The sequence below is a fragment of the Rhinoraja longicauda genome, chromosome 31, assembly GCF_053455715.1.
Source record: "Rhinoraja longicauda isolate Sanriku21f chromosome 31, sRhiLon1.1, whole genome shotgun sequence".
NCBI classification, from domain to species: Eukaryota; Metazoa; Chordata; class Chondrichthyes; order Rajiformes; family Arhynchobatidae; genus Rhinoraja; species Rhinoraja longicauda.
The window spans coordinates 21,948,535-21,965,258 of record NC_135983.1 but is presented as its reverse complement, the minus strand read 5'-3'; the positions used below and the strand labels follow the sequence as shown (position 1 = coordinate 21,965,258).

The following is a 16,724-nucleotide window of genomic DNA, read 5'->3' as shown; positions in this document are numbered from 1 at the left end:
CCTCCTTGAAGACCATGAGCACAGGAGCACCTCAGGACTGTGTGCTCAGTCCCCTGCTCTACCTTCTCTGTGCCCATGATGGTTCAGCCAGGCACAGCTCCTATGCTTTGTTTAAACTTGCCGATGACACCACCGCTGTTGGACGACGGAGAGGTAATGATGTCGGAACAGAGGAGGGAGATCAATCGTCTGATTGAATGGTGTCAGAAGAACAATCTTTTGCTCCACGTTGGAAAGACCAAGGAGCTGGCTGTTGACTTCAGGAAGCAAAAGCTGAGGATCCGCAAACCTGTCTTCATCAACGGGACAATGATGGAGAGAGTCAACAGCTTCATGTCCCTAAACCTACGTATCTCCACAGATCTGTCCTCAGCCCAGCAACTTGATGCATTCATGGGGAGAGCTCGTCAATGTCTCCACTTCCTTAGAAGATTGAGATTCAGTGTGTCAACAAATATTCTCTTGAATTTCGGCAGGTAGGGAGAGAACACTGACTGCTTGTCTTATGTTACTCCACATTTTCAGTCTGAAGAAGGGTCTCGACCCGAAACGTCACTCATTCCTTCGCTCCAGAGATGCTGCCTGTCCCACTGAGTTACTCCAGCATTTTGTGTCTATCTTCGGCTTAAACCAGCATCCGCAGTTCCTTCTTACTCAGCTTTTTGTATCTGTCTATGACTGCATCATGGCCTGGTTTGGTAACTTAAATGCCCAGGAACAAAGAAGGTCGCAGAAAGTGGAAGGGGTGGAATGCTGAGGCTCGAGATGGCGCTGGTCAGGCCAGAGGTAACACTTCAGGTCAGTGGTCTTCTAACATTTCAATCACCTGTGAAGGTCTCTCTTCCTACCTCCTCATTGCTGAACCTGGAAGCCTTGGGATTTTGCCACCAGTCAGATCCTCTCTCTCATTTATATTCTGCCACTTTGTGACTTAATCCAAAAATACGAGAGTTTCTGCATGTGCATTCTCATCCAGCCGTGCCTCTCAGACCCTCCACCGTCTCATCTGTCTCCACCAGTACTGACTAGTTTCATCGCGGCCCGGTTCGGTCATTCGAACACCCGAGAACAAAAGAGGCTGATGGTTGGCATTGCCCGATCCATCATGGGCACTGACTGCCCCACCATCGAAGGGGTTTACAAGAGGCACTGCCTGAAGAAGACAACTGGTATCATCAAAGTCACACAGCATCCTGGCCATGCTCAATGGCCTAGAAAACACACCAACGCCTCTACTTCCTCGGAAGGCTTATAAAGTTCGGCATGTCCCCAACAACTCTCATCAACGTCTACAGATGTGTCGTAGAAAGCATTTTAGCGGGATGCACCATAGCATGGTTTGGGATCAGCTCCATCCAAGACGGCAAGAAATTGCCTCAGCAAGGCCTCCAGCATTATCAAGGACAAGGCTCTCCCGGGTAACTCCCGCTTCTAGAGAGAGTTAGATAGAGCTCTTAGGGCTAAAGGATTCAAGGGATATGGGGAAAAAGCAGCTGATCAGCCATGATCATAATGAATGGCGGTGCTGGCTCGAAGGGCCGAACGGCCTACTCCTGCACCTATTTTTAGATGTTTCTCCCATCAGGCAAGGGGTACAGCAGTGTGAAAACATGCACCTCCAGATTCAGAGACAGTTTCTTCCCAGTTCTTAGCAAGCAACTGAACCATTCTACCACCAACTAAAGAACAGTGCTGAGTAGTGTTGCCAACTGTCCCATATTAGCCGGGACATCCAGTTCATTGGGCTAAATTGGTCTGTCCCGTACGGGACTGCCCTTGTCTCATATTAGGCCCGGGGGGGGGGGGGCGCTGTAGACCCGGACACTGTAAGCCCGGACACTGTAGGCCCGAGTAGGCCCAGATAGTGTAGGCCTGGAGGCCCTGGTGCCGCCTAACTGAGGTTGCATAGCAGGCCCAGGCGGCCGCCATTGGTGGAGCTCCCGCAGCACGTGGCCGCCGGCTGCGTGAGGTCACGTAGGGCCTGGGGTGGTGACGTCACCTTTTGTCCCTTATTTGGGAGTGAAAAAGTTGGCAACCCTAGTGCTGAGTTCCCAACTACCTCATTGGAGACAGTCGGGCTATCTTTAATCAGACTTTAATGGACTTTACCTTGCACCAAACGTTACTCCCTTTAACCTGTTTCTGCACACTGCGGTCCGCTCGATTGCAATCATTTATTCTCTTTTCGCTGACTGGGTCAGCAGGCAACAAAAAGCTTTCCACTGTACCTCGGTGCACATGACAATAAAGTAAATAAGCACATCTTGCTGCTATCACCAAGAATGAGCAACAGGAGCACACGACTTGTGACCGCCAGGATCCAGAACAGCTTCTTCCCTTCAGACTCTAGAACCACCCTGCACCAACCCTAGACATAATCACAACAAAATATCATGGACCTTATATTACTAAGGTTACACTGCTAGTTTTGCCTTGCACTATTTGCTTACCTGGTATTAAAAAAAAATTGTATATTTATTTAATGTGCCTGCAGCAAATTTTTTAAAAATCTTGTTCTGGTCCCCGTGCATACAATTAAACACTCGTGATTCTTGACTGTTGCCCATAGTCACCTTTATCTATCTCTCCTGTGCTGTGCTGAGTGTCGGAATCTCAAAGCATGCAACTTAAAGATGTGTATGTGAACTCTGTGGCACAAGTCCCGTGCAACTATTTAGAGGGAAGGGTGTTTTGCTTTTTGCAAAAAGCAGTATTCACAAATTGTTCACATTTTTTGTTTTACAAAGACAGTTCCAATTTGCACTTGTGTTGTTGCAGCCGTTGTGCGGATGGAAAAAAAATAGTTGTTTATTTATTTATTTATTTCGGTTGCTCCCTCCGCCTCCTCGCTGTGCCTGTGAACTTTGCCTGTGGCCGGGTGCGAGTGCGCTGTTGTCGCTGCAGCGAGGGAGGGAGCGGCGTGCGAGGAGTGAGTGAGGGAGCGAGCAGGCAGGTTAGTGAGGGTCAGCTCGCCCGCCCGCCCGCCCGCTCCCGGGGACCTGGCGGCTGTCAATCAGACCCCGGGGATCCGGGCCGCGCCGCCGCCGCCTGTCAATCAGACCCCGGGGATCCGGGCCGCGCCGCCGCCGCCTGTCAATCAGACCCCGGGGATCCGGGACTGGCGGCGGCGGCCGCGCTCAAAGTACCGGCCGGCCAGTTCCGCAAACCCGAGGCTTCGTGCCTAACTGCACTCGTAGGCCCGGCCTTCCTCCCATCTTTTGCACCCCCTTCCCCATGCTGCATTTGCAGGGAATAAAACATGAAAACAATTGCACGGGACGGGTTAAGGGGAAGCGAGGAGAGAGGGCTTCTTCTCCTCCTCCAGCCCCAACTACCCGACCCTACCCTGCCCGTCACCTTGCAGTCCGGGCCCAGGTCGGAAGGGTGCGGCCTGAGCCTGCGGGGTCGGGTTTAACTACTGCCGGCCGCAGCTGGGAGTAGGGCGGCAGCGGAAGGCTCCGTGTGGCCGGGGCCCGGTTGCAAGAGAGAATCAGATGGTTGGAGGGTCACCAGGGGTGGGTGAGGTGGTGCTGACCCTCGCTGCAGTTTAGGGGCACGGCCAACCTGGAGCCAAAGTTTCACCAAAATACCATGGATATTTATTATTAAGGTTGCAATCTGTACTTTCCCTTGCACTTTATGGCCTGGTGTAGCTGGTATAATTGGCAATCTGACTGCATGGGGCATGGGTGACTGCTATCATCAACCCCACTATGCCCAGTTCACCCAGGCACTGGCCCAGGGGCAACAACCACAAGCTGCAACTCAGTTACTTTCCTGTAACATGAAGAAGCAACATCCTAATGTAGCCTCAAATCATAGATTTCAAACCCACTTTCCCCTGTGATCCAGCCAGGCGATGAGTGCCCATTGCTTCATACTTTGCTAGAGAGGGTGAACCTCATTTCCTCTTTCCATGAGCCTCCAAATATTATTTCTCAAAGATGAATTTGAACTCATTTGTAATACATTTTAAAAGCTAGATGTAGGATAAATGTTCCTAATGTTGGGGGAGCCCAGAACCAGGGGCCACAGTTTTAGAATAAAGGGGAGGCCATTTAAAACTGAGGTTTAAAAAGAAGGAACTTTTTCACCCAGAGAGTTGTGAATTTGTGGAATTCTTTGCTACAGAGGGCAGTGGAGGCCAAATCACTGAATGAATTTAAGAGTTAGATAGAGCTCTGGGGGCTAGTGGAATCAAGGGATATGGGGAGAAGTTGGGCATAGGTTACTGATTGTGGATGATCAGCCCTGATCACAATGAATGGCGGTGCTGGCTCGAAGGACCGAAAGGCCTCCTCCTACACCTATTTTCTATGTTTCTAAATATGCATGGGTTTAAGAAATCAGATGGCCTGTTCACCAACTGCAATCTTGGAAAACTGAGAGAAAATTTGAGTGTTACCAATTTTTAAATGAATTTGTAGCCCTTGTTTTTCTCTTTACATAAAATGGCATTTTTATCAATTGGGTCAAAACCATCATTAACAACCTAGCTATCTACACTTTAAAGTGACAGTGAAATGAAAGATGCAAACTTAATAACAGTTTTATTAACATCCACTGTCATAATTTTTCTTCTGAGCAGTAATATGAGAACAATTTATCACTAAACGACACAGGATTAAGACCGGTCCCGACAAGATAAATGTTTTTAAAGAATGGTTAAAGGACAAGGGAAAGCTGGAATGGCAGAAAGGGAATTTCAGAGGTTATAACACAAATAGCTAAAGGTAAACACACAATGCTGAGTAACTCAGCAGGACAGGCAGCATCTCTGGAGAGAAAGAATGGGTGATGTTTCGGGTCCAGACCCTTCTGTCTGAAGGTTCTCGACTTTAAACGTCGCCCATTCCTTCGCTCCATAGGTGCTGCCTGTCTCACTGAGTTACTCCAGCATTTTGTGCCTATCTTCAGTGTAAACCAGCATCAGCAGTCCCTTCCTACACAAGTAGCTGAAGGCATGGTTGTCATTGGAGTGATTAAATGAGGTTGTGAGCCTCTGGAATTGAAGGGTACGGGGCAGGGGAGGGACGTCACCGCCAAAGTAAGGTGTGAGCCCAGAAAGGGAATAAATGCAGCAATGGGCATTGCCAAACCAGAAACTAGTTCAGTCAGCGTCCACGGGAGAGCTGGGACAATGAGTTTTGGTGTGAGTTAGTACCGAGTGAGATGTCTTGGTTTCATCGGCGGCGCGGTGGCGCAGCGGTAGAGTTGCTGCCTTACAGCGAATGCAGTGCCGGAGACTCGGGTTCGATCCTGACTATGGGCGCCGTCTGTATGGAGTTTGTACGTTCTCCCCGTGACCTGCGTGGGTTTTCTCTGAGTTCTTCGGTTTCCTCCCACACTCCAAAGACGTACAGGTATGTAGGTTAATTGGCTGGGCAAATGTAAAAAATTGTCCCCAGTGTGTGTAGGATAGTGTTAATGTGCGGGGATCGCTGGGCGGCGCAGACCCGAATGGGCCGAAGGGCCTGTTTCCGCGCTGTATCTCTAAACAAAATATAAATCAGCTTGGCAGTATGGAAATTGTAAGCTGTGTGAGCCATGTGGCACTATTACTAAGTTTGTGAATTAGTTAAAGGGGATCAGCTAGGGGATCTGGGGTAAAGCATCTGCTCACGGAAACAGGCCCTTCGGCTGGCGAGAGAGTTCCTCTGTCCCTCTCTTCCCCTTCCCAGATCTCCCTCTATCTTCCTGTCTCCACCTATATCCTTCCCTTGTCCCGCCCCCCTGACATCAGTCTGAAGAAGGGTCTCGACCCGAAACGTTGACCATTCCTTCTCTCCTGAGATGCTGCCTGACCTGCTGAGTTACTCCAGCATTTTGTGAATAAATACCTCACTGACCAGTGATCCCCGCACATTAACACTACCCTACATACACTAGGGACAATTTACATTTGTACTAAGCCAATTAACCTACAAGCCTGCACGTCTTTGGAGTGTGGGAGGAAACTAAAGATCTCAGAGAAAACCCACGCGGGTCACGGGGAGAACATACAAACTCCGTACAGACAGCACCCGTAGTCAGGATCGAACCTGGGTCTCTGGCGCTGCAAGCGCTGTAAGGCAGCAACTCTACCGCTGCGCCACCGTGCGGCCGTAACGGTCTTTCATTTTTGCTTTTGTTTACTTTCCTAAATGACCAAGCAGAAGATAAGAAAGTTTACCTAAATTGACTGGCTCTTGCAAAGCAGCGGTGCAAATAGGTGTTGAGTTAAATTGGTTTATCTTGCAGCCGTTTTGCTCACTTTTGGTCTGCATTGTTTTGCAGGATGTGAGGAGTACAGCACTACGGGGTACATGTCCAGTCTGCCACTTCCCTGCTATAATGTTTTTAATGGACCTGGCACCTGTCTCTGCAGTAAAGACGGATTGGAAGCCCTTCGGAGCGTCCCAGAGCTTTCGCCTCCCCGTGGTTTTCCCCCGGCCGGGGGAGAAGTTCTCTCCTGTTGGAAGTGCTGTCAACGTCAAAGTACAAATGATTGTGGAAAACCTGCAACCCCATGACCCGTCTCATGCCAGGAACAATGACCCCAGCAGCCAAGCTCAAACAAATCTCGTCACAAAATGGCGGGGCGAGGGCATGCTGGACGACAGCGCCATCAATGTTTTGAAAGGGGCAGCCGTGGAGGATCTGAAGACCGGGTACCCGACCTTCACGCTCGGCACAGAGGAATCCAACCTGGGCCACTGCGTCCTGGACACAGACAGCGATGGGTCTGTAGACCAAGGCATAGAAGAGGCCATACAGGAGTACTTGAGGAAGAGGAAGGAAGAGAGTTGCTCGATAACGAACACCAAACATGATGTGCTAGTTCCTCCTGCTATGGAAGACTGTGCTCCAAATGCTAGTGATGGTACCTCGCTCGGAAGAGAGATGGTCCCCACCGACCTTGGCGTTGACCTCGTCAACGTTGACCCTCTGCCCTCCGACCTCACGGCTGCTGCAGACTCCAGGTGCTCCTCTCCCTCCAGCATCAGCAGCAACGACTCGTTTGAGCTGAGCATTCAGGCCGAGATTGAAAAGTTCTTGCAGGAGAAGCGGGATAAAGAATCCAGCGATCCCAGCAGCAAGCTGGCGTCAGAGGGGGGGCCAGGACTGAAGGAAAACTTGGTGAAGGTGGGTCAGAAGAGCAAGAAGAGGTGCACAAAGCCCGGGACAGGGAGCCAAACACTTGTCGCCAACTCCTTGGTAACAAACGCCAGCCCTCACGTTACCGGCATCACGTCCACCCATCTGGGTGAAGCTGGCAGCATCTGCAAACCAGGGAAAAGCAATGAAAGGAATCTCAAGGGCCTTAAAAAGCTGGCCGTTGAGAAGAAACCAACAGCAATGCCCAGCTTTAAGGATCTCTCCAAAAGTAGCAACATCCAGAGGAAGGTGCAGACTGAGATCTCTGTTGCAAAGCCGATCTCCATAACCACCGGGGCTGGGTTATCTGATTCCAGTAGTGACGACGGCATTGAAGAAGCCATCCAACTTTACCAGTTGGAACAGAAGAAATCCCGGGATGTGCCCCTCGCCCTCGGATTATTGCCTGGTCAATCCCCTTGCTCCAAGAGTTCAGATCCTTCGTGGGATGCCAGCAAGGGGAGGGACGCGGCGCGGGCGACACCACCGAGCAAGAGGCGGAAGCAGTGTGCGGCCAAGTCCCAGGAGTCAAAGACGCCTCATTCCCTCAGCTTTCCGCAGACCGTCTCCAGCGACCAGTTGAGCGATGACTTTGTGAAGCAAAGCGAAAGGAAGCTCGCGGATTCCGGGCTAAGTTTGAATAGAGCGGAGACCCGATCGGAGTTGTTCCGACAGCCAGGCGTGGTCTACGCTCAGCCAAGTGCGGACGGCTCTGCGGGGAGGACTCCACTGGGAAGGGAAGAGCGTGCGGCCTGCTGGACGACAACCAGCCAATGCACCGCTGCCGCCTCGCACCAAATCATCTTTTCCGACAGTGAAGACACTTCTGTGGACAGCAGTGACAGCATTGAGAAAGAAATTCAAAGTTACTTGGCTCTGAAAGTGAACGTCAACAACCAGAAATCAAATGGAGTGCGGGCGGTGAACGAACCAGGCAGAGACTTGCCCGCAGAACTGATGCAGGAAAATAGTCTCAGCGACCCTCCATCTTTGCTCTCTCCTTCATCTTCATCTCATGCGCAGTTATTGCAGAAAGAAAGCTTGGGGAATAATGTCAGCACTGATCACAAACTGGAAACTGAAGAGCTGAGAGAAAGCCAGCAAAAGGGCAATGAGGCACCTGTTTCCAAGACTGACTCTGGCATTGTCTTCTCCAAGGGTAAACCTGAAGGTGGTTTTCTGCGACGAGATGCTTTCGCTGGATGTAGCACCCAGGACGGACATGCCAGTAATCCAGACATGTTATCGCCCGTCGGTGAACAATCCTGTCACAAGCACGTTCATGACACTTGGCAGACAGATGATAAAAGTAGCTCGCTGGACAGCGATGAGGATCTGGATACTGCCACCAAGGATCTCTTGAAAACCAGGAAAAGACTGGGGAAGAGATTAAGGGACTCCAAGAGCCAGAGCAGGAAGCGAGTGCGGTTTACAGGAGCGGAGGTGCTGACGTTCTCTGAGCAAAGCAGTGGTATCGGTGATCAAACTCCCAAGGCTGCCGGTGAAGGCTTTGCATTGAGCCATGCTCCCCTGAAGAGCTGCCTGTCAAAGACCAGCCGAGCAGCTTGTCGAAGCTACTTGGACGTTAAAAGTGAGAACAACAAAAGAAGCGGGGAGACATCGGAAGGTGAAGGACACGACAAGGTGGCAGGAATGGGAAAGTCCACGGTGGTCTCGCTATCTGCGGCTCCATCCACCCTGGCTGCAGGGCACAATCCAAACCACGTTACAACAACCGACAGCAGTTCCGGGGACAGCGATGATGGGATCGAGCAGGAAATTCTGAAATTCCTGGCGGAAAAGGCCAGAGCAGTGGAAGAGAGCTTGAAAAGCAAGGAAGGAGGGCGGGATTTTACAGGGCAAGGTGAAGAAAGCAGACCGCCAGGCGTGCCGGGCCTCGGTGGCGAAATGCCTTTGGTCTCTCATCAAACTGAGGGAACTTGTGCGAAGGGACCGAGTGGCGTGGAAGAGGAGGTGGCAGCAGACAATTCATGCGGTGGCACAGGGAGCGGTGCTGCTGAAAACAAGGGCAGCGTTCACGGGCGGGATTTGGTTCGGGACCTTCGTGTGGCTCACAGCGCTGAGCACCAGACTGAACGTGGACAGGCTGGAGGGGGAACGTCGACTGCGATCCAAACTGAAACTAAAGCCGGGGTTGATCGGGGGAATTTGCTTGTTGACAGTGCGGGCTGTCAAGGGGAGGAGAGCAGTAATCGCCAGTTTGACTTGCACAGTGATGGCCTGCTGGACAGGGAAATTAATCATCCCTTGGGAAGTGGCGTCACCCGGAACTTGCAGGAGAAACGAGCAACTCCTGATTTCAAAACAACTCGGCTGCTGGTTCAGGGACAGTGTGTGCAATATATTGATTCAAGAGAACCGGGTGTGGCACAGCTTCAAGCAAAAGCAGTTCACGTGAGGCCTTCTGAGAAAACGATAAACAAATTGAAATCATGGAGTGTGTTCTTGACCGACCCCCTCAGTGACACAGGGCCAAAAGGCAAGGTTAAAGTTACAAGCGGTGAGGCGAGATATTCCAGAGAAAGCCAATCGCACGCAGGCTGTAGTACAGAGCAGAGGCCACGTGCAACATATCCGCACCTAGGTTGGACGAGCAGTAATAAAACCAAACCTGACCAGAGTGCATACCTAGGCAAGCCCTCCCGATCTCTGATGCCATCGGTCAGTCCAATCGCCCATTCCAGTGAGACGAGGGGCCTGCCCGGTGCCACATGGCAGGGGCAGAATGACCACAATTATCAGAGTGGAACGAGGAAGGAGGTGAGGGCAAAGCAAGATGCGAGGTTTGAACGTTCCACCTCGGTGACACCGCGCTCATGTGAAAGTACGGGTCCAAACGCCAGTGTCCCCATCGCTGCACATTCCACACCCTCAGCCCACACGGGCCCCGTCCGTGCAGATCAGAGCAGGGGCAGCTCCCAGTCAGGGAGGCCATTAGAGAGGGCTGAAGGAAGCTCTGAAGCAAAAGCCAGCAGCCAATTCACAGGTAGAGAAGGTGCTGCCACTGCCCAAGCCTGTCAGTGGCGGCCGCTCAGCCAGGTCTCACCGAGGTTGGACAGTCAGAATGAGGTGGAAAATGACAGGGAGAGAAGAACAGGAGAGGCAGCTGAGGGGAAAAGACCCTAACCCTTTTCCGACAAAGCTAATGATCCATCAGATGATAAGGATAGTGTGGAGACTAGCAGTTCAGGGCAGTTGGGTCAGGATGCTGAGGTGTAAGTATAACATGTACAGTAGCTCTTCTCTTAATTATTTAAGATGTAGACATAAAATTCCTTTGTAGGATGTTGGCAGGTGATTTAAGACAATTTGTGGCTGGTTTGGTGAAAGGTTTCCGAGATAAACTTCAGGATTTAACTAAATGGCAAAGAAAATATTTTTTTGTTTAAAAATACCTAGTACTATCTTTTCAAGGCAAAGGTTGATTAAACTCTGGTTGCTTAATTTAAAACTGTTTCTTGCCATGACTGAGACCCATTCCGTGAAATGTTGTTGCATTCCACTTCCCCAGTAGTTTGGTTTCCCCAGATGGGGTTTGCCATTTCGCAACTCCCAACTGGTTGGAGCTTGCGTATCTCAGGATGAGAACGACACATTCCCCATTCCCATTCAGAGATGTTGTCCACTGCAACCCATTCCAAAATCTGGGAATCTGCCTGGGTCGAATGCTTGTCGGTTTTGTCAGAGGGGGGTATTTAATCCAAAGCAAAGGGGATATGATGATCACTATCTCTGAGAGTCAGAGGAGACAAATCAGATCCAGGCTCTGCCTTGGAAGATGCTCATGGACTCGGTATGTGGTTGTCACCGATGGTTCTTGTGTCTGAATAGTACTAATTGGGTCGACACGTTAATGCAGTCATGGATGAGATAGATAGTCTGACGTTTGAATGCTAAGATATGTAAAGATTGGTCTGTGGTGTGCAGGGGTATGATGGAAATTGCTTTGAATGGACAGTAAGTGAAGATGTGTATTTGGAACAGAAAATGTGTACAATAAACTTAACTCGCCTGCACACATCCCTGCAGCAGGTACCTGATCCTTTTTTTTTGTTTGCATTCATTTTGTTTTAAATTCTTGCTGCCAAGAATCTGAACAGATGCTGTTTAATTGTTAAATTGGTAGCGTGTGACTCAGGATGCCAGGAGGTGAATGCTGAGGGGGATTTAATTTTTGCATTTGTCTATTGAAGTTAGAGAAAATTAAATAGTTAAGCAAGTCAGGTACTGTAACACCAAATGAAGAATAAGGCTCCCTCTCTCCTCTTCCCAGTGCTTGACCTTAAACTTATTAGCAACTCCCAACTCTGCTCGCTAATGTGATTGTCTTCCCATTTCTCATCAAGTGGGCATCCTTTGGAGACTGTGGACCACAGTTGCCCATTATCAGTACCAGATTGGGGGCGTTTGGGTCTGGATTTTAAGTAACCATTAGCAGGGTGACTCTCCCTCAGCCAGCCGTTTGAAGGTGGTAACAATTGCTTTCAGTTGGAATCGAATGTATGCTTAGATATACAGTGCCCTCCATAATGTTTGGGACAAAGACCCATCATTTATTTATCGGTACTCCACAATTTGAGATTAGCAATAATTTTTTTTTTAAATCACATGTGGTTAAAGTGCACATTGTCAGATATTAATAAAGGCCATTTTTATACATTTTGGTTTCACCATGTAGAAATTACAGCAGTGTTTATACATAGTCCCCCCATTTCAGGGCATCATAATGTTTGGGACACAATAATGTCATGTAATTGAAAGTAGTCATGTTTAGCATTTTGTTGCATATCCTTTGCATACAATGACTGCTTGAAGTCTGTGATTCATGGACATCACCAGTTGCTGGGTGTCTTCTCTAATGATGCCTGTGTTGTAGCCACCTTTAGCTTATGCTTAATATGAAAATCACATTAAGATCTGACAATGTGCACTTTAACCACGTGTGATTTTTTTCCTATTACAAATCTCAAATTGTGGAGTGCAGAGGCAAATAAATAAATGATGGATCTTTGTCCCAATCATTATGGAAGGCAAACTATAATTTGGGTTTGTATATTTTAACTTAATTATTCAAGGAGGGCGATTACTGTTTTTTTGCCATTTTAATTCAAAGTATTGAGCTTTCATTGTTAATGTTATTTTTAAGTTGGGTTTTTTTAAAGATGTCAACTGAGTGAAGTCGGGTTGGGTGTTCCAGCAGTGCACTGTAACAAAATAGAGAAAGCATCCTATTAATCAAGGAGACAATTAGCAGCAGACCGACTTCAGAAACCCGAATTACCAAGTCACCGTGAGAGTATCTAAAAAATGGACTTCCAAACTTATGTTGGGTACGCAACAGGAAATACTTTTAAAAGAAAAATCTACCTTCATCCGATCTTGGTTAAAGATGATGTTGCACTGAAAAACACTGACATATCAGAGCATCTGGAACTACTTTCTAGTGGAGATATTCCGGAAATAATGTGGACAATGATTGTGCAACTGATTATGTAAATGCTAACCTTTTTCAAAATAAAACTGTAATATCATTTTGTGTTAGGATGTGTCAACCAGAACAGTGTAGGAAATTTGGAACAATTGTAGTGACTGATGTACCTCCTGAAAATTTGTGCTGATCCAGAGACCTCATTTTGAAGTGAGACGAAGTACTGTTGGTTATCAGGCAGTTAATAGTGATGGGACCAATTTTGGTGAGATGAGGCAAAATTTTACCAGCAACATTAGTATATTGTCTTCCACAACATTCATTTCTGTCTAAATACTAAGTCTAATGCCAAGTGATGATTCACATGAGATGTTGCGAACAAGACCAGCGTTGATTATCTATTCCAAATTATCCTTGAGAATGTGATGGTAAGGCAACTCCTTTAACTTTGCTCTTCAGCAGTCTTCATTGGATTGCCTCCGACCTCAACAGTAATGAGGACGTACTGGGCCAGACTGCGGTGGGAAGCAGTTCTACTATTGATTGTGTTCCAGAGCACCTGTAACATGCCCAGTTTTAAATTACCAGTTTTACTCTGAATCTCTTCAACAAAATGTAGCGGTTGAATCTCGCAGCACAGCCATGTGAAGGCAAATTCAATACATTGATCAGTCTTACCAAATTATTTTTTTGCGTGGGCTGATGTTCTGAGGCCAAAGTCAAGTTGATTTTCTTTTGTGTCGTTTTCCTGAAGCCATTCAGCAGCCATGTCCTGCTGGACTTGACCATTTGGAAAGGAACTCCAGGATGGGACACCACTTCCACTCCATGCCATTCCCCCCCCCACCCCCACCTCTCTCCCTCCCGGGGTACCTTTTATACCTGCAGTGATACTCATTATGGGATGGGCATTGATTCATCAGCCTGGGCAGGAATAGTAGGCGATAATCTGCATGGATTACCTCACCCACAATTGACACTGTTGACAAGTCCCAAAGCACACTCCCATGAGTTTGTCTTTGCTGTGATGAGTATGTTGAGCCAGTGGGAAAGGGATGGGGTTACGGAGAAGTCTGGGACATTGAAGAAAAAGAAGGGTCTCGACCCGAAACGTCACCCATTCCTTCTCTCCAGAGATGCTGCCTGTCCCGCTGAGCTGCTCCAGCTTTTTGTGTCTATATTGAGGGGTATGATTGATTGAGTGATGGTGTCAAGTTTGACAATTCTGTTGCATAGCTTTCCAAGTTTTGGTGCATTTTCAGATTCCCCCAGAGCTCTGCTGCCTTAGTGACACCCAGATTCACATGATCCTTCCTTGGCCCTGGCCCTTCACAGATGCTGAACACAGAGTCACTGAATCTATCCGGGTTAGGGAAGTGGTAGTGCCACATTTCATGATGGAACATGTTCTCTTGGTGAAGAAGGGATTTCACGAATTAGCTGAATTAAAATTCTCCAGTTGTTTCATGTGATGTGAGGTCTTCAGTCAATCCTGGTCTAGAAGACCTTTTGGCTTTGCAGATGTTGAGTGTAAACCCCATCTTGTTGAACACTCCACGACTTGGTCTCTGAATGCACAAATACACGAGCATCGCCTGCGTACTGCTGCTGGTACTGTGCTTGGTCTGACCTTGGTCCTGGAGAGAGGATGCGAGGATTGAACAGTTTCCTATTAGTTTGCAGATTAACTGCACTCACGAGGTGAGGTGCAGCCACTATGACGAGAAAACCTGAATAAACTAGTCGAGAGAAATGACACAGCCTTGCTTGACACTGGATCTGATGTGAATGCATTGGTTAGGCCATCCATCATGCAGCAAATGTAACGCTTATACAGAATGCCTGCGGGGAACCAGATCTGAGGAGAATGCTCCGCAGTTCTTCCCAGTCGATGTATTCCCACGTATCGAGTGAGGTAGAACAAGGCCATGTACTGGTGTTACTGCCGTCTCTTTTCTTAGGCTTGAGGAGAAAGTCTGCTGTGTCAATGGGAGGAGTTGCTGAGGAGGACCTTGGCTGACAACCAGGAGATCCTGGGTTAAGCCGTAACGCAATTGGATATGTCTCCTTATTTGAGGAAGGTCACATTAACACATCTCTAAGATTCGCTGACACTTCCTCCTTTTCTCAGACGTGGGAGGTAAGGTTGTGGACCTGTGACTGACGTTCTTCTGCAACAAGTTTTAGAACATCAGAATGCAAACTATCTGCCCCCGAGGCCTTGTCAGTCAGGTCTGGTGGCAAGACTGCAGAAGATGTTGGAGTCTATCCTGTTTAGTGTTGCCACACAGTACATGGAGCGTGGTCTTAGAGTGGAGATGGGATTCCACCAGACTTAACTAACTATTTAAATTCTCCAGCTGGCTCAGTGGGAGTTCACAAGTTATAGGAGTAGAATTAGGCCCTTCGGCCCATCGAGTCTCAGCCATTCAATCATGGCTGATCTCTGCCACCTAATCCCATTTTCCTGCCTTCTCCCTATAAACCCTTGACACCCGTTCTAATCAAGAACTTGTCTATCTCTGCCTTAAAAATATCTACTGACTTGGCCTCCACAGATTAACTACCCTCTGACTAAAGAAGTTCCTCCTTACCTCCTTTTTAAAAGAGCACCCTTTAATTCTGAGGCTGTGACCTCTGGTCCCAGATTCTCCCACCAGTGGAAACATCCTCTCCACCTCCACTCTATGCCTTTCATTATTCTGTAAGTTTCAATGAGGACCCCCCCTCAATCCTCTAAACTCCAGCAAGTACAGGCCCAGTGCTGTCAAACACTCATCATATCAAACACCCACTCATTCCTCGAATCATTCTTGTAAAAAAAATATTTGAAATCATTCACTGGATCATAAGCACAGGCTTCTGAATGAAATGTCCACTAACAAAATCCTTCTAATATGCTTTAGTGTTCTTCATTGGTGATCCAGAGAGAAAACAACATGGTTTAACTTTTGTGTTTTTTATCTTTTTTTTGTCATTTTTTGCTGTATATGTTGCCAAATAATTTTTCTGTTTTGTGAAATTTTCTTGTGATGTTGAAATTTCTCCTCTGTTTTTGTCTGAGGAGGTATATTGATGCACATACTTTTTTAACAAATTATGTGAAAATATTTAAATTATACAGTTCCACATCTTCTTGGCAATTATCTAATAAATAGCACATTCTGAATCTTGTGATGTTGGTTATTCTTTCTTGACTCTGGCAAAGGAACATCAGGTCATTCTTCTTTTTGTCTTTGTTCTCTCCACTCTTCTGCAACCCCCACACTTTCCCCAGATCTCACACTAACACTCTCTTGTCTCTCTTTTACTTGCCTATCTCCACTTTCTTCCCCAGTCACCTTCCTCTTTCCACCGCCTCACTCTTTTGCTTTTGTGTCTCGTCCCTACCCTTTTCTTGAGACTCATAGGACATAGAACAGTACAGACACAAAATGCTGGAGTAACTCAGCGGGACAGGTAGCATCTCTGGATAGAAGGAATGGGTGATGTTTCAGGTTGAGTCTCGACCCGAAACGTCACCCATTCCTTCTATCCAGAGATACTACCTGTCCCGCTGAGTTACTCCAGCATTTTGTGTCTAACTTCGGTTTAAACCAGCATCTGCTGTTCCTTCTGACAATAGAACAGTACAGCACAGGAACATAATGTCAGGGCCGAACACGATGCCATGATAAATTAATCTTATCTACCTGCGTGTGATCCATATCCTTCTATTACCTGCATATCCACGTGCCTATCTAAAAGCCTCTTAAACGCCCCTATTGTATCTCTCACTTCCAACTCATCCCATTCTCTCTTTTTATTAATGTACATGAGGAAAATTTCTGTTTGCTCTTTCAAGGGAGTCTAGTGTTACTCATAGCAGTGGTCAGATTGAAAAATACATTTTTCTTTCTCTTGCTAGCCATCAAATAGAATGGGATTATGGGCAAAGTGGTGCAGCGGTAGAGTTGCTGCCTTACAGCGAATGCAGCGCCGGGTTCCATCCCAACTACGGGTGCTGTCTGTAGGGAGCTTGCACGTTCTCCCCGTGACCTGCGTGGGTTTTCTCCAAGATCTTTGGTTCCCTCCCACACTCCAAAGACGTACAGGTATGCAGGTTAATTGGCTTGGTAAATGTTTAAAAAAAATTTTT

The 16,724-nt window shown here is 47.8% G+C and overlaps 1 protein-coding gene across 1 annotated transcript; it reads left to right on the top strand.

The window, feature by feature from the left end:
* Nucleotides 1-2,891: 2,891 nt before the first annotated feature.
* ppp1r26 (protein phosphatase 1, regulatory subunit 26) lies at nucleotides 2,892-15,613 on the top strand. The gene is made up of 2 exons (XM_078425910.1): nucleotides 2,892-2,953; nucleotides 6,277-15,613. Exon 2 carries the CDS (start codon nucleotides 6,334-6,336, stop codon nucleotides 10,282-10,284), a length of 3,951 nt encoding a protein of 1,316 aa, XP_078282036.1. The 5' UTR covers nucleotides 2,892-2,953; nucleotides 6,277-6,333; the 3' UTR covers nucleotides 10,285-15,613.
* Nucleotides 15,614-16,724: the final 1,111 nt, after the last annotated feature.

Coding starts and splice junctions, on each gene's coding strand:
- ppp1r26 (XM_078425910.1), top strand. CDS start 6,334: ATGTTTTTAATGGACCTGGCACCTGTCTCTGCAGTAAAGACGGATTGG.